General features: G+C 49.2%; 1 protein-coding gene across 1 annotated transcript; it reads right to left on the bottom strand.

Moving 5' to 3' along the window:
• Positions 1 to 1,373: 1,373 nt before the first annotated feature.
• On the bottom strand, positions 1,374 to 3,852 carry FRAT2 (FRAT regulator of Wnt signaling pathway 2). Its single transcript, XM_045784968.2, has one exon. It carries the CDS (start codon positions 3,476 to 3,478, stop codon positions 2,774 to 2,776), a length of 705 nt encoding a protein of 234 aa, XP_045640924.1. The 5' UTR covers positions 3,479 to 3,852; the 3' UTR covers positions 1,374 to 2,773.
• Positions 3,853 to 22,039: the final 18,187 nt, after the last annotated feature.

The raw sequence follows: 22,039 nt of genomic DNA, 5'->3' as shown, positions 1-22,039 counted from the left end.
TTAATAAATCCAACATGGGAGAAAATGGTGTCAAGAAAGTCTCACACGGGTGGCACAGTATACTGGAAGTTCTGGTTGAGGAACAGGAGATCCCAGAACCAGGCTGCCTGGGTTCAAATCCCAGCTCGTCCACTTAAAAGGTGGTGACTTCCAGCAAATCACTCAGTCTCCTGGGCCTGTGTCCTCATCTGTACAATGAAGGAAACAGTGCCTACCTCATGGCCCATAAAACCATGACATAATGAAATGACAGTGATTTAAGGCACCCAGAATAGTACTTAGCACGTGTGCCCAGGGAATACGACCCCCAGAATGATGAAAGCAGAGGGACAGACTGGTTTACAAGGTTATGTGGAGGCAGCCTTCTGGGAGTTAGAGGGACTTGTAGGGTACAGTAGCAAAAGGCTAGGGCACCTTGTGCTCATGGGGGCTGAAGTTAGGGCAAGTGGCACATTTATGAGATATGGGTCCCCTGGGAGGAAGGGACCGTGGTGGTGCCAAGAATTAGCCGCTATCGTTTTTTGAACATATAAGTTATCTCAGACATCCAGATCTTCATTTAATCCTCCCAACCACCCTATTAGGTAGTATTGTTTTATTAACGAGAAAGAAAAAGCACAGAGCAGTGACTCGCTCATTATGACACAGCTGATGAGTCGCAGAGCTGAGTCAAACCCAGTCACTGAGGGCCAGCTTTCTCCTGCAGCCCCAGCGTGGGTGAGTGGTGGGCAGGCCAGGGAGGAAGAGGTGCTAAGCAGGAGAGGACCTGGGGCGGCTGCCTGGCAGACCTCTGGGCTGGGCCAAGTAGGAAGGGACTCAACAAGAGTTCCACGCCCGGGCAAGATGGGCCTGAGGACAGGAAACCTTCAGTTAATCTAACCCCTTCCTGCTCTAACCAAGCCATTTATAACTACCAAATGCATGGCTGTGAAACTATTTTTCCTTTTCTAGCCCATAGCTCAAGACTGGGTCACTGGCGAGAGAGGAGAAAAGGATGGCTTCACCTCTGCCCTCCCCATTCTTCACACACAAAAATCCAGATGAAAATCACCTTCCCCCACCCCCTCCAGACACAGCAAGTCACTTGGCCTCTGCCCTCCAGCCTAGAAAACATTTCTGGAATATGTTCTTATTTCACAAAGGGAATGGAAGCCCATCTAGCAGGTTTCAAAAACCTGGACTTAATCTGCTGTTCTCCTGGAACATCAACCCAGAAACAATGAAGGACGGCAGCCCTACCGATATTCTATGCTGAGCAAAGCTGGCTCCAACCATTTGCCCAGGTGCCCCCAAGGACACACTCAATTATGAAGGTATCATATCCCCTCTGTGTGTTTCTCTCCCCCACATTCCACCAAAAAGCCAAACCACGCTCCAAAACAAAACCGAATTTATTCAGCAGACATTGTAATTAAGAAATCCTATAAATCAGGACCACCGCGATTTCTGACACTCCGGTGCGAAGTGTACGTCAACAGCTACATCTGGAGGATGAACAAGCCATTGAATCTGTTTTTAAAATTGGTTTAGCTACCTTAAGTTTGGGGGTGGCACTTTACTTAAAGCGCCGTCAAGTTTCACAAGGGTAAAGCCAGCGGGTTCTCCTCTCGGAGAGTCACATTTTAAACACGGTTTCAGTCACTCACAAGAAGAGCTGGTGACAGGAGGAAACTGTGAGAGATGAAGACTCACGAAGTCTCAGGCCCACGGCTCCACAGACGGCCAGAACGGAGCGGAAAAACGGCCAGGGTCTCATCTACCCCATGCAGACACCAGAAAGGGTGGAGTAAGAAAGTCTGGCTGGGAGGACAGGGGAGACTGTTTATGACTGTTTCTCAGAAAGCTCATGGCAAGGCGAAGAGTGGCCCCAAGAGAGGAGGAGGAGTTCTAGAAAGAGGAAAGCACAGAAAAAACAAATAACTATCCCCATTTGTCCCTCTCTGCCTGTGTGTGTCCTGGGCAGACTCCACGACGTAGCAAAGCACAGACACAGCTCTTCTTGGAGCAGGAAAAAGAAAAGACACAGGGGTGAATTTAGCTCTCCCAGGAACCCCACAGCCTTTTGTGCACAGCAAACTGTGACCTTGAACCACAGGTGGCAAGGTCAAGTCAGTTAAAAAGTCCACATTCAACTCCAACTCTACCCACCTTCAAAATTCTCCACCTCCCTCTAACCCCTAACAGGAGCTCACATCTCCCACCACCACCAAACATCAATTAAGTGGGAAGAAGGGGGTGATGGCAACCCACCCACCAACAAGCTTTTACATTCTTCTTCCCTCCGGAATTTCTTTGCACAGCAGTTGTAGCACCATTTCCACTAAGCTCTTCCACCGGAAAATAAAGAAAATGTATGCGTATCATTAGTTTTCAAGTATTGTTACAAAGCCCTGGCGATACCCGCCCCTTGGAGCCCAATCTTTAAACAATCCAAGCACACGACGCCCCCAAGGGTTAAGTCAGGTACAAGTCGATGCAAGTAGCTGCCTTAGTTCTCCCAGTTTATCCCAGGTCCTTGGCCCCGAGGTGGCCGGGGAAATTCTCACGCGGCACGTCTGCGCCCTGGCCGGTGCATTTCTCCACGCTCTTGTTCTCCGACAGCCTCGCTGGGGCCAGTTAACTTCTCGCCTTGCGGTCTCTCCCCCACGCGTCTCCCCGCAGCCCGGGCGGTCGCTCCCAGGACCGCGACGGCGGCTTCAGCTCAGGGTTGGGGAGGGCAGGACGCTGTAGGGTCTGCGCAGCGGCGTCCTCTTCCTCCTCCAGGGGCCCCGGGTCAGTGCAAGGCGCCGGAGGGCTGCAGGGCGACAGGGTCCGGTCCGCTGCGGCCGCCTCCGGGCCCAGAGGCGCCCGCGGGGCTCGTGGCTGCCACAGCGGCGACGGCTCGCTGAAGCCTCCGCACGGCCTCCTTGATGAGGTTCCCCGAGAGCACCAGCTGCTGCAGGAGCCGGTGCGGGTCGTCGTCGCGGGCGCGCGTCCCGGCTGGGGGCCATCGTCGCTGTTGCAGGCGGCGGGAGGCAACGGCGCCCCGCAGCCATCCTCGTCGGCACGGCCCGGGCAGCGCGCTGGGGCCTGCGGCGAGCTCGGCCACGAAGTAGGGCGCAGCCCGGCCCCGCACGCGGCCGCGGTCCCCGAGGGCGCAGCGCAGGGCCCCCGGAGGTGCCGGGCCCACCGCCTCGGCCGGCGCCGGCGGCAGAAGCAGCGGCAGCGCGGGGGGCCGGGCCTTGTCCGCCCGCACGGCCGCCGGGGGTCGCGGGGGCTGCAGCGGCGGCCCCGGGGGCGCGCACGGGGAGGCCGGGCTGTCCTGCGCCGCGTCCAGCTGCAGCGTCTCGCCGATCTGGGCCACCAGCAGGTCCACCTCGCCCGAGCCGCCCAGCGTCACCGACTGCTCCAGCAGGAGGAAGCTGTCCTCCTCCTCCTCCTCCGCCTCCCCCTCCGCTTCCTCGCCGGCTTCCTCTTCCTCCTCCCTCCTGCACGGCATGGCCCCCTGCCCGGGCACCCGGAGCTCTGCGGCCGGCGGGGCTCGGTGGGGCGCGGCGGAGCGGGGCGTGGGACTGAGGCCGAAGCGGGGGCGGGGGCCGGGGCGGGGGGCCGGGGCGGACGCGGAAGCGGGAGCCCGCCAGGCACTCGCGCCGCGCGCCTGCAGCCGCGGGAGCCGGAATCCTACCGGCTCGGGTTGATTTGTAAACAATGGGTGACGTCGCCGCCGGGCCCTACCACCGCGCCGGGCAAGGGAGGGGGACGCGCGAGCAGGGGCCGGGTTGCGGGTCGTCGCGGGCAGTGCAAGGCCGCGGCCGGAGCCTGCTGGCGTTTGCTTTCGGTACCTACTAAGAGGGGATCCCGGGAGTTGGGAGAGCTGCGAACTTCCTCGGCCCGGTAAGCAGCACGAGAAAACGCCGACTCTGAGGTGGTCTGGGTTGGTTTCTCCCACTCGCGGACACACCCACCCACACACCCAACCCCTCCTCCTCCGACGCCTCCTCGCTCCCCACGTGTCAGAAGCGCTTGGGCCCGCCCCGCTCCTCCCCCGCGCACCCGCAGTCACCCGGACCTGGCGTAGTGGGGGAGGGGTGGGCTCCGCCGGCGGTCCGGCTTCGCCGCGGTGGGGGCGGGGAAAGAAGGAGGAAATTGGGGTGCAGAGGGGACATTGCAAAGGAGGGCAGGTTCGTTACGGGGTCGGGTCTCTGAGACTTTCCCTCTGCCTTGTCCTCAAGTCCCAGGGACACTGGAAGGGAAGGACGCGCCACCGCAGGGCTAAAGAAGAGTTTTTGTTTATTTAAAAAAAAAAAAGTTAACTAGAAATATAGGACGGTGGAAAAAATCTCTCATAATCATAGGACTCAAACATGTTCACATTAAAATTGTTTTTCCTTTCCAGCCTTTCTCTAGCAAAGTGTTATACAAACAACCACACATAGTGTTACACGCTTTTCCATTTCTCATTACACCATAAATGGTGTTCGCGTTGTTACATGCACTTTGACAACCTATTATTACATAAGTTTCCATCAAGTTGCTGTTCCATAAATTATTTAACAATTCCTTTAGCGTTTCCTGTTTACCAAATTTCACCACTCTAAGTGTGTGACTAACATTTCTTTTCATAAAACTTTTTCAATGTTCATGATTCTTTTCCTAAGACCATATTCCCAGGAGTAGAATTTTAGGTCAAATGATACGGATATTTTAAGGTTTCTGATAAACTACCAAACTGCTTTCCAAGAGTTGAGTACATTTACTCTCCCATCATTAGTGTTGAGTATTAGTTAAAAAAAATTTTTTTTGTTCTGATTTCATAGGTGAGACTGACATCTCCTTTGTGTTTTCATACCTTTGATTTTTAGTTAGGTAGAGCGGTTTTCTAAATGTTAAGCAACTGTACTTCCTTTTTTGGTGGATTGTCTGTTTCCTAGTAAGTTTTTCCTCTTGAGTTTTTCTTATGTATTTGCAGGATGACTCCCCACACCAGAAGTTAAGTTAACCCTTTTCTTTCACATTTTGCTATTTCTTCAGGTTTTTGTTGGCCCTGTAGTCATTTTTTTCCTCTACTAAAACTTAACAAAATTTAATGTAGCCAAATCTACAAAATCCCTTTCTCTGAGACATTTAACACAAGGCTAAATTTAGAGTCTTCTTGTCTCCAGAAAGTTATTAAATATTCAGTTCTATTTTCCTGTTGTTGTTTTTTTTAATGTCTTCCGGTTGTGTTGTGTTGTGTTTTGTTTTGTTTGTTTTTCAAATCCATCTGGGATTAATTTTGTTTGGTCTTTGGTGTAGGGAGACGATATGAATTTTTTTTTCCCCAGAGAGTTTGCTGGTCCAGGCTGTATGTCTTCATTAGAAGAGAGGTGTGTGGGCAGTGTGAACACAAGCTCTGTCCTCCTGAGCGCCTCATTGCTGGTTAAGCGGCGGCTGTGAAGATTGGGTGGGGCTGGGAATATTTTGATCAGTCTGCTGTGTGGAGTCAAAAGAACCCTGAACAGGTTGCACAAAGATCTAGATTGAAGTCTCTCATTCCTGCCACGTCCTGGGTGTGTGGCTCCTGGCAAATCAGTTTACAAGTGTTTTCACTTGTAAAATGGAAAAATAATCCCCGCCCTGCCTCCCTCTGAGGATTGTTTTCAGGATCAAATGAGATAATGGGAACAGGCTTTGTCAGGCATTACACAAATGTAATGTGGGATTAGGTCCAATGATTTACTAACAGAGGCCCGGCTCAAGTCCAGCGATCCCCCAGGGAAACGGCTAGTATATTAATGATAAATGCTCCCCCTTGCAGCCCACTAAGGAAAATGGACCCTGAAGGCATGACTTCCTTGGATTCACCCTTGAATTCTGCCTCCTGTCTACCCTGACCTGCGCTTCTTTGAGGCCTTCTGAAGTCAGCCCAGAGGCTCCCAGGTCCTGAGGTATGTCACCACAGCTAGTTTTGCAGGTTTTGGTGACAGATCCTTTCCCAACTGGCAGCCTTCCTCCTCCGTCTCTGTGGAGGGCTCTTCACACACTGATGAGGATTGGAAGCCATTCGCCCCAGAGAGAGTGATTCTCATTTTCATTCTGATGGTACTTACTGGAGAATTTCAATGGGAATAAAAATTAGGGGAGGGTTTAAGGATTTCACTAGAGTTAAATGGTAATTTTCCCCCCTCCTCTCTGTAAGATGATGCCTGCCTGTAAGTAGAGAAAAGCAGTTTTATGCTCCATTGACTTTAAACATTAATGGGGCCGGCTATTGTCTCTAACCCAGCATCCCTGGAAGTTCTGTCTTCTTGTGAGGGTAATTCCCATAGTATTCTTAGTACTACAGGAAATAGAGCTTTGAGATGACATTCTTTTAAAAATCTTCCCTTTGTAACATTGCTTTTGTATGGAGATTGCTACGTAAATATGCGGGGCTTGGTTATTATACTCTCCATTATAGAGATGAATTCATTAGAGAAGACCAGCTCCAGTTTCTGGGGGCACTTCTCTGGGGAGCTCTGAGAAAAGCAAGTGCTGTGCTGGACCAGTGGGAGGCAGAGAAACGCCCCGGATTAGGAATCAAAATACAAGATGCTAGAGAGGCTCCGATGCAATTAAAAGTAATGAGAGGGCATCAAGAAGGGATGTGATGAGAGCTGTGCACTGGGCATGGTGGCTGCCCGCCTAGAGAGAGATGCTCGCGGAGGGTATTCAGAAGCCCCCGTGGAAGGACACAGAATTCAAGGGTTTTCTGCAGTAGTCCACACTGCATTGAAATCTTCCCCAAGGATTTGCTTTCCACACGGACTTTGCTTTCAGTTACCTGCACTCAAAGATACCAGCGGGGGTGCAGTGGGATGGACACCAGGCTTATAATCCCACCTGGATCCAGAAACTCTGTCCTTCCGTGCCTCAGATTCTGAATGTGTAAAATGGGGGATGATCCCTTCTTTACAAAAATGTTATATGGCATGAGAACATGTATGGAAAGGCTGAGCACATGGGCCCATAGGGGTGACATCGGAGTTAGGCTCTGGGGGGTAGAAATAATCTTAGCGATGTTCCAATTAAAAATAAGGCAAGGGGCGCCTGGGTGGCACAGCGGTTAAAGCGTCTGCCTTCGGCTCAGGGCGTGATCCCGGCGTTCCGGGTTCGAGCCCCACATCAGGCTCCTCCGCCATGAGCCTGCTTCTTCCTCTCCCACTCTCCCTGCTTGTGTTCCCTCTCTCACTGGCTGTCTCTATCTCTGTCAAATAAATAAATAAAAAATCTTAAAAAAAAAAAATAAGGCAAATTCTGTGGGCCATCAGCAAACGAATGGGTAGACAAATTGTGGCATGCCCATCCAATGGCATATTCGTCGGCTATGAAAAGGAATGAAACGCGGATACGGTACATTATGCTAAGTAAAAGGTATGATCCAGCTCTAGGAAACATCCAGAATAGGTAATTCATAGAGCCAGAAAGCAGACTGGTGGTTGCTTAGGTCTGGGGGGTGGAAATGTGAGGGGGTGCATAGAGATGGCTGCTAATGGGTACAAGGTTTTGTTTGGGAAGCTGAAGAAGTTTTGGAACTTGATAGAGATGGTAGCTGCACAACACTGTGGGTGTACTAAATGTCACTGAATTGCACACTCTTGCTCTCTCTAAAATAGATAAATAAATCTTTAAAAAAATTTGCTTTGGACAAAACTGTAAGTTCAGATAACAGAACAGCGGTTGCCAAGGGTTAAGACAGCGGTTGAGGGGAGGCCGAGGGGAGATCCTGATTGGGATGACAGTTACATACATCTGTATATAGGTCTTAAAACTCAGAGCTGTACGTCGAAACAACAAAAGAAACCGTAAACACACACGCACCTTATGGTGGTGGTCGCATGGGGATATACAAGTGTCAAAACTCAATGAACACTTAAGATGGATGAATTAATCATATATAAATTATACCTCAATAAGGTTGATTTTTATATTATTTATTTGTTTATTAGAGAGACCACGAATGGGAGGACAAGCAGAGAGAGAAACCCCACTGGGCATGGAGACTGACATGGGGCTTGACGTGGGGCTCGATCCCAGGACCTGGAGATCATGACCAGAGCTGAAGTCAGACGCTTAACTGACTAAGCCTCCCAGGTGCCCCAAAAAGGTTGATTTTTAAAAATTTGTCTTGGAACACGAAGGCCATAGGCCCTATGAATTCTCTATCAACCACGTCGTATGGGGAAGTAGGAACCATGACAAATAGGCTGCTGGCCATGCGCCAGCCCAGGCCTCATGGGGAGAGAGAAATGGGCAGGTTTGCCACGGCCTGGGGCTCACTTTGGGAGGCTGTAACCCTACCCATTCCATCACCTGACACACTGAAGAACATCTACAGTGTCCCAGGTACAGTGCCTATTTCTAAGGCCACATAGCAACAAACACTAGAGGCAGTCCTTACAAAGCTTAACGGTGTGTGGTGGTCAAAATAATGGCCTTCCAGAGATGTCTATGGTCTAATCCCTGGGGGCCCTGTGAATGTGTTACCTTACATGGCAGATGTGGTTGAGTCGAAGAGCTTGAGATGGGGAGTTTAGCCCGGATTATCCAGGTAGGCCCAATGTAATCACAGGGTCCTTATAAGAGGGAGGAAGAAGGGTCAGAGGCAGAGAAGGAGACGTAGAGGTTGGAGGGCTGTGATGGTTGGCTTTGAAGATGGAAGGGTCTGTGAGCCAAGAAGTGCAGGACCCCCCCCCCCCCACCATGCTGGAAAAAGCAAGGAAACAGACACCCCCCCCCACCCCCACCCCAGAGCCTCCAGAAAAGAGCACAGCCCTGCCGACACCTTGGTTTTAATCCAGTAAGACCCACTTCAGGCCTCTGACCCTAGAACTGTAAGAAAATGAATTTATATTGTTTTTTAAGCCACTAAGTGTGTGGTAATCTGTTACTGAAACAATTGGAAACTAATGCACATTCTAACGCAGGAAAATGTGTAAAGAAACCATGATCGTACTCTACCTTCCATATGGGTTATGAAACGATTGGCTTCCAAGGGTACTGCGGCAACCCCAAGGGAGCAGCTCAACCCAGTCACAATGCGGTAGGAAATACCTTCTGTGAAAGTGACTCAGGCTGACACTCAAGGACAGTGTGTCCATGTTCAAGAAACCCTGTTTCGCTGGGAACACAGCTAGAATGTTGCCCAGACCCCCTCGCAGTGAAGTGTGGCCAAATGACTGAGTTCTAGCTCGTGAAATGTGAGCAAATACATTTATGGTGCTGACCCGGAAAAAGGATCCCCCGGGGGTCCCTCCTGTGGTGCTGCAGCCTGTGGATGCCTGGGACAATCTTGGAGGCCTTGCCCTCACCACCATCACAGCCAGCCAGCCGACAGCCACAAACTTCAATCCAGATTGTTAGTACCTGAAAACGACTGTGTTAAGCGTGGAAGTTCTGAGATTTGTTACAGCAAATGATTCACCCTAACCAATAGAGATGGGGAAAGGCTAAGGGGGAGAGAGAAGCGGGGAGAGTAGCACACCGAAGCAAGCTGGAAAAGCTCAGGGTGGCTGGAACTGAGGGACAGAGGTGAGAAAGGGGACATGTGAGGGACAGGGATGCTGTGCTGCAGAGCGCCGGGTCCACTTGTGGGCACAGGTGCGTAGGGGGACCGGATGTGCATTTTGAAGAGAGCAGTACTCCCCCCGCCAGAGGCAAACCCCAAAGAAGTGAACACGAAGGCCACATGCCAGTTCAGACTGATGGCAAGTAGAGGCCTCCCTGTGTGAGGAAGGGCACCACGGTCTGAGCCCAACACCTTCCTCTCCCATGCCGCAGCCCGTGTCACCCTGGCCTCCCTCCCAGGAACACAAGTTCCATTTCCCAAGTCTCACAGGCCCTGTGTGTCACAGAATCTTGGTGAGTTTGTCCTAGAAAGGTCGCTTCAAGTAGGCCGTTTTGAGTTTCCCTCCCCAGTAGCTTTGCTTCTGGTTGGTGGGGGGGGGGGGCAGGGGGAAGGATGGGTGATTCCATGCATCTGTAGACCCCAACCTGTAAGGACACTTGAGGACTTGTCTTTCCCATCTCAGATTCCTGCCTGCAGATCTCAGGACCTTTTTAGAGACATTGCTGGTCTCATCCACAGAACCACACAACCTCATTTGGAAAACATAAATCCCACCCCCCTACCTGCCCATTTGGAAATGTAGACTTGAGGCGTGTGTCTAAATTCATCCTTAGCTGTTGTGGGCCTACATTCGTAGGCCTAGTAAGCTGTGCGTGGCTTCCAGCTTCCCTGTGGAGTCCTGACCACCTTTAGCAGAGGACCCCGGGTTGGGAGTTGGTGACCTGGGTTCTAGTCCTGGTTCTTCCAGTACCTGGATGCTGAGAAGGGCAGTCCCTGCTCTGGGCTTCAGTGGCCCCATTTGCAAAGCAAGGGGTCTGGACTCAAATGCTGGAGACTTCTCTGGCTCTAGGAGGCTGGGTGGGCAGCTTGGCTGTGATATCCAGGCTCATAATTTCTCGAGCTCCCTCATATTCCTCTTACAAAATTAGGATGGCCAGAAGCTAGTCCCAAAAAAGATGATGAGGGGACAAATGGATTTCTCTGTGCTTTTTCCTCTGTTTCCAACTCCGTAAAATAGACATAACAAAAACATCTATGGGGCGCCTGGGTGGCACAGTGGTTAGGCGTCTGCCTTCAGCTCAGGGCGTGATCCCGGCGTTATGGGATCAAGCCCCACATCAGGCTCCTCCGCTATGAGCCTGCTTCTTCCTCTCCCACTCCCCCTGCTTGTGTTCCCTCTCTCGCTGGCTGTCTCTATCTCTGTCAAATAAATAAATAAAATCTTAAAAAAAAAAAAATCTAACTCAGGATGTTTTAAGCAGGGAAGGAAGAGTCAGCTTGCACTTTGTGGTCTGCTTCCCAGCCCCAAGTAAACGATGGCCCTTCCCCCATCATCCAGGCCCACCAGACGCATACTTCTAGATACCTATTAGCCTGGCTTTGGGGTTCGTTCTTCTCTCTCTTCTACTATGTGGTTTTATTTTATTTTTTAAATGGAATTCTTTTTTTTTTAGATTTTATTTATTTATTTGTCAGAGATAGAGTGCACAAGCAAGGGGAGCAGCAGGCAGAGGGAGAAGCAGACTCCCCGCTGAGCAGGGAGCCCAATGTGGGACTCGATCCTGGGATCATGACCTGAGCCGAAGGCAGATTTTAACGGACTGAGCCACCCAGGCGTCCCTACTATGTGGTTTTAATATTTTCTTTTCTAGCAGTCTTGCTGTATATTTGGCTTTTTTTTTTTTTTTGGCTTTTATTGTATAAATTTGTGGATGTAGATGGTCTATACACTTAAATAAACACTGCTGTCTCTCCAAAAGGACAAACAAAACTTGTAAGGTTACATTAGACAGGAGTTTAGGTAATGATATCTAACAGTTATTTGTAGTTAATATATGCCATGTACTGAGCTTAATGCTTTACATAGGTTTTATTTTATCCTTAAAACAAATGTACAAGTTAGATATTGTCTCTGAGAATATTATCTCTGGGGAACAGAGAAGTAGGAGAATCAGCTGAGGTCACACAGCTCACAAGTGGGAGACTGGATTTAGATGACCAATTATCACAGTGTGGCTGGGCCTCTCTTGGTTTTAGCATCAGAAGTCTGGTGTCCTGGGAAACCCCCCTAGACCCAGGCAAGCCAGGACAGTTGGTCACAACTCAGGGCTTCTCAACATATTGTCTCAGGGGACATTCTGCAAGTTGTTATGATAATGGCAGTCATTATTATTTGTATTAGAATTATTACCAGGTATAACTTTTTCACCTCTCCCTCTCCTTTCCACCGTAATATCCCTAAGGAAGTATTAGCTCTGCCAAACCACTTCCCATGCTTATAGGAGGAGGAAAGGAGTTGATTTCAGAGTACCGAGGGTGAAGGGTGCCTATGTCTTACTTTTAACCAGAACTGAGTTTTCTGGCAAGACAGGGCTCCCTGGAACCTCCTGCTTTGAAAATCAACTGGCCCAGGGGCGCGTGGGTGGCTCAGTCAGGTAAGCGTCTGCCTTCAGCTTAGGTCATGATCCCAGGGTCCTGGCATGGAGCCCTGCATTGGGGTCCCTGCTCAGCAGGGAGTCTGCTTCTCCCTCTCCCTCTGCCCCTCCCCCCTGCTTGTGCTCTCCCTCCCTCCCTCTCTCTCTCTCAAATAAATAAAATCTTTATAAAAAAAAGAAAATCAACTGGCCCATTTCTCTGGGTTCTGAGGACAGGGCTGGGTGTTTTAAAATGTTACCTGGGATATTGGTTTTATACAGGTGCAGTGAAGCCAACAGATCAGTAAACTCCAACCACTGAAATGAGAGTTTGTTACTCACGGTTTGCAAGAGCTCAGGGCCTGCTGGGTCCTGTGCAGACTTCAGAACGGCGGCTGCACTGGAAGAGTGAAGACAAAGAACAAATCAGTGAGCGACCCCTGAGCTCCTTAGTGTTGTCCCCTAAACCTGGATCCTTAAAGGGGACAGGCCCTTTCTCCTTTCTGAACAATGAAAGTACATTGCAAATAAAGCCATTTTTAAAACATGGTTGATTAGTGGTTTCCATACAAAGGAGAAATCCTCCAAAAGCTAGACAGCCCAACACAAGTGTAAGGTAGGAACTTTGGGGGCCCCATGTCCTAAAGTGGTGGCCACTGCCCTGCAGAAGTGGCTCTAAGCCTCACACAAAGTAAACAGAATTTATCCTACGATCCCGCAGTTCCAATTCTGGGCACATACCCCAAATCGGGAAAGTGGAAAGCAGGGACCCAAATAGATACTTGGACACCCATGTTCACAACAGCATTATTCTCAAGAGCCAAAAGGTGGAGACGACACAAATGTCCATCAACAGATAAATGGATAAACAGGTGTGTATACATACTATGGAATATTATGCAGCCTCAAAAAGGATGGAAATTCTGACACACGCTACAACGTGGGTGGAATGTGAGAACATTCTGCTCAGTGAAATAAGCCAGTCACAAAAGGACAAATACAGCATAATGCCATTTGTAGGAGGGATGCCAAGGAATCACATTCCTAGAGACGGGCAGTGAGATGGTGGCTTCCAGGGGCTGGGGGAGCGGGATGGGGAGTTAGGGTACAGTGGGTATGAGGTTTCAGTTTGGGATGATAAAAAGTTCTGGAGCTGGATGGTGGTGATGGTGGCAAAACAGGGTGAATGTACTTCATGCCACTGAACTGTACGTTTAATATGGTTAAGATGGTGAATTTTAGGTTATGCATATTTTACCAGAAAGAAAAGAGGAAAGGAGTGCCAGCTGCAGAGAAGAGGGAGGAGGAGGAGCTGCGGGGCTGGTGTGTCGGCAGGGACACAGAGAGACTGGAGCCCTTCCTCATACCCTGCTGGTGGGAATGTAAAACAGTGTAACTGCTTTGGAAAATGGTCTGGCAGTTCCTCAAAACGCTAGACATGAAGTTAGCATAGGACCCAGCACTTCCACTCCTGGATATACACCCGGGAGAGCTGAAAGCATACATTTGTACACACAAACACTTGTACACGTGTTCGTAGCAACATACTGATTACAGCCGTGAAGTGCAAGCAACCCAAATGCCTACCAACTGATGCATGAATCAACGACATGCAGTATATAGCCACACATGGAAGGTTCTTTGGCCATAGAAAGGAACAAAGGACCGATACGTGCTATAACATGAATGAAACTCGAAAATATCATGCTCAGTGAAAGAGCCAGACAAAAAGGCCAATTCAATTTATAGGACATGTGCAGACAGGCACATCCAAAGAGACAAAGTAGATTGGAAGCGATGGCGAAAAGGGAAGTACGGCGTGGGGAATGAATCCTTAATGGGTACAGGTTTCCTTTTTTTTTTTTTTTTTTTTTAAGATTTATTTATTTGAGGGAAGGAGGGGCAGAGGGAGAGAGTGAATCTCAAGCAGACTCCCTGCTGAGTGTGGAACCCGACATGGGGCTCCATCCCAGCACCCTGACATCATGGCCTGAGCCAAAATCAAGCCAGCTTCTTAACCGACTGAGCCACCAGGTGCCCAGTATAGGTTTTCTTTTTAAGGTGATAGAAATTTGTGGAATTAGATAGTGGGGATGGTTGTGCAACATTGTGAATATGCTAAAAAAACACTAAGTTGTATTCTTTAAAAGGGTGAGTTTGGGGGTACCTTAAGCATCTGCCTGCAGCTCAGGTTGTGATCCCAGGGTCCTGGGATCAAGCCTCACGTTGGGCTCCCTGCTCAGTGGGGACCCTGCTTCTACCTCTCCCTTTCTCTGTGCCGCTCCCCCTGCTTGTGGTCTCTCACTCTCAAATAAATAAAATATTTTAAAAATAGATAGATAGATAGATAGATGATAGATAAAAGGGTGAGTTTTATGGTATGTGAATTCTATCTCGATACAGCTGTTATAAAAAAGATATCACTAAGAAAATAAAATACCACACATTAATGAAAAATTGGGCAAAAGATTTGAATAGACATTTCACTAAAGAAACACAAATGGCCAATAAGTACATAAAAAGATGCTTGATGTCGTTAGTCATTAGGAAAATGCAACTTAAAACCACAATGAGATTCCGGTGTACAGCCACTAGAAGGCTATTAAAGGAGACAGACAATGCCAACTGTTGGCAGGGATGTGGAAAGACAGAAGTCCCCAGACATGCTGGTGGGAACGCAAAATAGTCAGCTACTTTGGAAAACAGTTTGGCAGTTTCTTAACTTTTTTTTTTTAAGATTTTATTTATTTATGTGACAGAGAGACAGCCAGCAAGAGAGGGAACACAGCAGGGGAGTGGGAGAGGAAGAAGCAGGCTCCCAGCCGAGGAGCCCGATGTGGGACTTGATCCCGGAACACCGGTATCACGCCCTGAGCTGAAGGCAGACGCTTAACGACTGCGCTACCCAGGCACCGCTTAACTTTTTTTTTTTTTTTAAGTAATCCCTACACCCAACATGGAACTCAAACTCATGACCCCGAGATCAAGAGTCACATGCTCTACCGACTGAACTGGCCAGGAGCCCCTGTTCAGCAGTTTCTTAAAAGATTAAACATAAACTTAGCATATGACCAAGGAATTCCACTCCTAAGACTCTACTCAAGAGAAATGGAAACATATGTCCACACAAAGAGTTGGACGTCAATGTTCATAGCAGCATTAGTCATAACTCCAAATTGGAAACAATCCACATGTCTATCAACTGGTGAGTAGATAAACAAAATGTGTGTGTAGCCATACACTGGAATACTAGTCAGCAATAGAAGGAAACGGAGTACTGACACGTGCCGAAACATGCACGGATCTCAAAAACGCTATGCCAAGTGAAAGAAGCCGGAAGCCAAAGACTACGTATTACACGATTTCATTTACGTGAAATAGCCAGGAAAGGACAATTAATAGAGACAGAAAGAAGACCAGTGATTGCCTGGGGCTGTGCATGGGAACAGAGAGTAACACCGAAGGGGCAGGAGGGAATTTTCTGGGGTGATGGAAATGTTCCAAAATTAGAGATGGGGAACGGTTGCACAATCTATAAATTTACTAAAAACCATAGACCTGTATACTTACAATGGGTAAATTTTATGGTAAAGAAATTATATCTCAGGGGTGTCTGGGTGGCTCAGTCAGTTAAGCATCGGCCTTCGGCTTGGGTCATGATCCCAGACTCGGGCTCCTTGCTCAGCGGGGAGCCTGCTTCTCCCTCTGCCGGCTGCTCTCCCTGCTTGTGCTCTCTCTGTCAGGAGCGCCTAGGTGGCTCAGTTGGTGAAGCGTCTCTCTCAAATAAATGAATAAAATGTTAAAAAAAAAAAAGAGAGAAGAAGAAATTATATCTCAATAAAGCTGTTAAAAATGGTTGTAAGGGGGGGCGCCTGGGTGGCTCAGTCGTTAGGCTTCTGCCTTCAGCTCAGGGCGTGATCCCAGCGTTCTGGGATCGAGCCCCGCATCAGGCTCCTCCGCTAGGAGCCTGCTTCTTCCTCTCCCACTCCCCCTGCTTGTGTTCCCTCTCTCACTGGCTGTCTCTATCTCTGTCGAAGAAATAAATAAATAAAATCTTAAAAAAAAAATGGTTGTAAGGGAATTTATCGGTCCAGAGCTGTGGTGTCAGTTTGGCAATCCCCAGCCACACAGGGTACTGCACGCTTGAAGTACAGGCAGTCCGGCTACAGACGTGTGCAGGGTACACATGGATTCCAGACTTAGCGTGAATAACAGAATATAAGATAGTTCATTAATGGTACTTTACATTATTATATGTTAAAATGATACTATTTTGGATATTAGATTAAATAAAATATATTATTAAAATTATTTCACTTCTTTTTAATGTGGCTACAAGATAATTTAATAGAGGACCTACATTATATTTCTGTTGGACAGTGCTTCCCTAGAGGCCGGTCTACCTTCAGATGGACCTTGATCTAGCAGCTTAACGATGTCACCAAAGACCTAATTTCTTTCCAGTTCTCTATTTGGTCTTCTGTGGGACGGGTTTAATCCTATGGCCAGCGGCTCTTAGAGGGGCAGGCTTCCTTATCCAAGGGCAGAGTCTGTGTATCAGCATTATTCAAAAGGGCTAGGATTCACCCATTAGCTTAGCTGACATGCTCACTCCTGAATCAGTCCTGAGGACAAAAAGATAGACTCAGTGGATAGCTCACATGCCCAACTCCTAGAGCTGGTCACAGGTCAGCCTCTCCAGTACCAAAGTCTTACCAGAACTGAAATTAAGAGTGTTGGGAAGGGAAAAGGATGGAATGGATGCTGAAGAAGCAACCAAGAAATGTTCCACATCGGAAAAGAGTCACAAAAAATAATAACGCAATGTGACCAGTGAGATCATAGAGCTGTGAACAGCTTGCCTGTGGTATATTCTTGTTGTTAATATTACTTCTGTTTTTTTCTCACTCATGCTTTACTGTCTCCTAGTATGCCTGGTTATTTTTGTTGAATATCAGATATTATATTTGAAAACTTATTTATAGGAATAATTTGGAACCTAGGTTGATGTTGTCATGTTTGTTTCTGCAAAATTCCTGGGGACACTAACAGTCCAGAATTACCTAAATCCAAGTCCTAGCCTCAACATTCCCTGGACCACCCAGACGACATGACGGTAGTTTGCAAGCATGTGTGATATGCTTTAGATTTACCCTTACACCTAGGTTGTCACCTATTAGGGTCCCAGACTAAGGTGTGAGTGTGTAATTTATTTGAGTTTCTGCTCTTGGTGGTTCTCAAACTCCAACTTCTGTCCCCTTAATCCCATGAGGCCTCCAGAAATGCACTTCGGCCTTACAACAGACTCTTCCTACTTTGCACCACCACTCACCCGCCCAAGCTTAAGTTCCCCTTTTGCTGGGCTTCCCTTTCCAGCTCCTGTCTACTCTTGGGGCTTGGTTGGTAATACTTCACTCTCCAGCTAGCTCCTTGTTGCTTTTAAGAAGCTTATTTTGGGGCTCCTGGGTGGCTCAGTTGGTTAAGCATCTGACTCATTTCAGCTCTGGTGACGATCTTGGGGGTCATGGGAGCCCAACAATGCGGGGCTCCCTGCTCAGCAAGGAGTCTGCCTCTGCCCCTCCCCCTGCTTGTGCTCTCTCTCTCAAATAAATGAATAAACTTTTTAAAAAAATAAATGTTTCATCCTACTTTTTAGTTGAACTTGAGAGCAGTTTGGGCTGAACTGCTGATTCCCAGAACTTCTCACCAGCAACCTTCGTGTTACCAAATCCAGCAATCCTCAGCTTACGTGACCTCTCAGTAGACCTGATGCAGCTGATAACCTCTTTTTCCTTGACATATTACCTTGACTTAGTTTCCAGAATACTGTGTTCTCTTAACTTTTGTCTTTTTTTTTTTTTCTACCTCACTGGCTGTTCTTCCTTATCTATCTGCTTTTAATATTGGGGTATCCCGAGTTCAGACCTTAGACATGTTCTCTTCTCTATCTGTATCCACCCACTTGTTGATATCCCAGTCTATCTGCTCGAAACACACACACGTACACACACAACTCTCAAGTGTGTACAGCCATGCTGGAACCATCCTGAGTTCCAGATTCCTATCTCCAGCTGCCCCATCTTCATTTAAATGTCTAACACCATCTCAAACTCAGTATGTCTAAAACTGAACTCCTATCTGTCCTGCCCCCAAATGCTCCATCTGCAGTCTTTCCCATCTCAGATGATGGCCTTTTCAGATCATGTGACCCCTATATTCACAATCTTCCAATGGTTCCTCCTTCCATTGGGAAGAAAAGTCAAAGTCCTCACAATGGCCTATAAGATGCAATGCCATCTGGCCCCAGTTCACATCCTGATCTCATTTCCCTCTCAATCTCTCAGCTCCAGCTGTTTTTCTTTGAACACCACATGCACATGCATACCTCAGGGCCTTTGCACTTGCTGTTTTCTCCATTTTGAGGAGTTATCTAAAGGCTCAATTCCTCAAGGCTTTAACCACCTTCTCTGATTTGCCAATTTAAAGTTGACACCATCCCTCCCTTCCATCCAGTTTTTCCTATCCCCTTTTCTGCTTTATAATTCTCTAGAATACTTACCGCTAACATGCTAAAAAAAATTTTTTTTTTAAGATTTTATTTATTTACTTGAGAAACAGAGCACGCCCATGAGCCAGGGGGAAGGGCAGAGAGAGAGGGAGAAGCAGACTCCCCGCTGAACAGGGAGCCCAACCAGGACCCTGGGATCATGACCTGAGCTGAAGGCAGACCGACTGAGCCATCCAGGTGCCGCCAAAATTTCATATTTATTTTGTTTGATCTTCCCATGAAGCTGGAGTTGTTGTTTTGTTCTCTGGTGTATCTACAGTTCCTAGGACAGTGCCTGACACACAGGGGGCAACAACTAAAAAGGGCTTGAAAGATTGAATGAAGTTTGTCCACCCTTTGTGGTCCAGTAAACAAGGGGCCCGGCTGCCCTCTCCCGAAGCTGAAGGTCCCTCCACTAAGAGCACTGGACTTCAGCTTGCACCTATAGCCCCTTCCCGCCATCTCCACCACTGGCACCCCCCCCCCGCCCCCGCCACATGCACCATCCCCTCTGGTCTGGATTCTGACAGCAGCTTCCTAACAGACCTCCTTGTGTCCTCTTGCCCTGTTCCAATCTGTGACTCACACGGCAGCCAGTGATCTTTAAAAAAAAAAGCAAGTCAGATCAGGTCAGCCCCTACCTCACCACTGCCACTGCCACTGCCACTGCCACTGCCTCACATCTGAGTCAGCTTCGTCCAAGACCCTGTGGAGCCCCAGCAGCAGCTTCTCCAGTTTGTGCACGTCCCACGCACCAACCTGCTCCCCTGGTCTGGCAACCCTGGCTTCTTTTCAGTTCTTTGAAGGGGCCAAACTCTTCTTGGCTCCAGGGCCTCCGCACATGCTATTCCTCTGTGTGGAGCATGAGCCAAAAGTGGGTGAGAGGAGCTTTCGCTGCACCACCCCCCATCCCTCACCACACACACACACACACACACACACACACACACACTCTCTCTCTCTCTCTCTCTCTCTCTCTCTCTCAACGGAACAGTGAGCCTGGTATGGAGCACAGCTTCAAGACAGGTCTTGCCCAAGCCCACCTTTCAATCCTATTGCTGCCCATAGGCCCCACGATCTGGAAATTGGGGAGCCTTGGTCATGATGGCAAACGACTTAACCTAAAGCCTGCTCACCCTTCCGGCCTTACATAAACATCATTTATCCCAAGAGGCCCCCACAGCCTCCTCCCCCAAACCAGGTCCATTCAAGGCACCCGCGGAGCACTATTCCAGTGACGTGTGTTTATTCTTTCTTGACCTGTCCCTTCCTCATACGGTTCATGAAGGCAAAGATCCTGTCTATCTGGCTTACTACTGTATCTCCTGTCTCACAAAATGCTTTTTTGGAAAGAAGTCCTTTGCTCAGAATAAAGGCACAAAGCCAACGTGTGTGTGTGTGTGTGTGTGTGTGTGTGTGTGTGTGTGTGTGTGTGTGTGTGTGTGTGAGAGAGAGAGAGAGAGAGAGAGAGAGAGAGAGAGAGAGAGATACACCGTGACAGACAGACAGGGAGGGAGGGAGAGGTGAGGAAGAGGACAAGGAATGTGGTAGAACAGAATGGCAGAAAGAAAGGAAAGACCTGCAGACCAGCTCCAGCGCCCTCTGAAAGGGGACGAGGAGGGAGAGGAAGGAATGCCCAGCAAGCAGCCCCGCCCCCGGCCCTCAGTTTTCAGGAACGGCAGTCCTGCTACAACTCCACCCTCTTCTCGCCAAGTACAAAGAAACCTGTTCTGTAATTGGTTTTAATCCCAGAGTGGCAGGGCTTTGGGAGTAAAAAGCAGGCAAGGGGATGAAGGGAAAGGAGACAGACTCTGGCGTCCCAACCGCAGGCGGGTTTGGAAAGGCCCAGCTAAGCCTGCTTGCGACACCGTGTTCTCCCCGGGGCTAAGTTACGCAGGGCGCAGCAGTGTCGGCTTGAACCCTGGGGGCCTGGGCTCTACCTTATGGCAACGACTCAGCTCTGCCTCTGGGCTCCCGGCCGTGAAGGATGACGACAATGGCAGCCATAATCAGAAGGCCACCGTCTCGGGACCGGGAGATAGTGCCTGTGGATGCGGCTGGCGGTAAATGGGCCGGCTCTGTGCCTGCGCAGCTGTGTGTCCCTGAGTGAAGTCCTGAGGGACGGGATCCACGTGACCCCTGTGACAGTCCTCGTGTGGGATGGCAGCTCTGCGAGCCGGTTACCTGCTCAGGAGGTTTACTCCACCTCCCTGCGAGGAGTTGAACTGGCTGCTGGAATGGCTGAGGAAGGCGTTTTGAGATGTCACCACCCAAGGACCCGATCACGCGCAGCCGTGTCACATCTTCTCAGGGCTTGCCGCACCTCGTCATTTTTATGAGCTTATTTACAACGGAGGCCTGGTCCCAAGTTATCAGCTGTGTTTGTATTTCAGGCTCAAGTCCAAGATCTATGGCCTAGCAACAGTTCTGGCTCAAAGCGAGGCTCTTGAAGAGCATGTAAACGGACGGAGGCGCCGTCTTCTCCCGGCACCATTCACAAATCCATCCGCCCGTCCTCAGGGCCTCGGGCCCTCCCTGGGATCCTGCCCCAAATGCCATCAGCTCCGGTAATTGCCACCTTTGGGTCTACAGGGTAACATCCCTGGAATCTGGAAATCAAGCTGCCCTCTAGGAGTTAAACCCTTCAAGTCCACACACGACAGGTAGGATTAGTTATGTGCCCAAGGCCCCAGAGAGAACAGGATGTCTCCCCGGCGAAAGCCCAAAGAGTTGGCCTTGGAAATTCAGCGCAGGCATGCCTGCGTGTGAAGGAAGCAGGAGCCGAAGGAAAGCTCAGAAAAGCTTCTGCACAGCAGGTAACGGGCTCTGAGAGGGCTCAGAACAGAGGGGGACCCGGTGGACAGGTACATCCCACAGAGAGAACGCCGTCCTACCTCAGCACCATGACCACCGCTTTCACGCACATGATTCGCGGGGCCCTGTTCCGTGCTCACTGAAGCCTGATTCTGACTTCCTGTGCGGGGGAGCGTGTGCCGAGCAGTCGCCATGACACCAGTCTCAGGCCCCTTGGCACTTATATTTCTCATTACAAATTAATAAACCATCATTTTCACTAGGCCTCTTGAGAGTCTCTTTACTCCTCTCTGAACACGATCAACTGACTTTAGACTTGTAAAGCTGATACCCAGACCTCAGCCCAGCCTGAGTGTGCCACCATACTCCCCACCCACATTTTTTTAAGTTTAACTGACAGAGCCACCCAGAAGCCCTCCCCACCCCCACATTCTTCATCAGTTTTTACCCATTATTGACCACAGCCTCAAAATCCTGTTCTAGGCACTTCCACGACCAATCAGTGGAGAACACCTGCCGCCACTGTAGCCCTGGTCCTGGACAACGTGGCCAGCCTCTCTGACAGTGTGGTAAATGGTTCTAATGGCAGAAGCTACAGTTCAGCATGATTTCCGGAAATGGCAAGCCAGCTTACAGTGCCCCAAATCAGGCTTATTTTCTGAAGTACACTTATCTATTCAAAATAATGTATAGCAAAAG

The sequence above is a fragment of the Ursus americanus genome, chromosome 6, assembly GCF_024610735.1.
Source record: "Ursus americanus isolate L20-20 chromosome 6, mUrsAme1.1.p, whole genome shotgun sequence".
Classification (NCBI taxonomy): domain Eukaryota; kingdom Metazoa; phylum Chordata; class Mammalia; order Carnivora; family Ursidae; genus Ursus; species Ursus americanus.
Note: the sequence above shows the minus strand (reverse complement) of the source record. Positions and strands in the feature narration are given on the sequence as shown.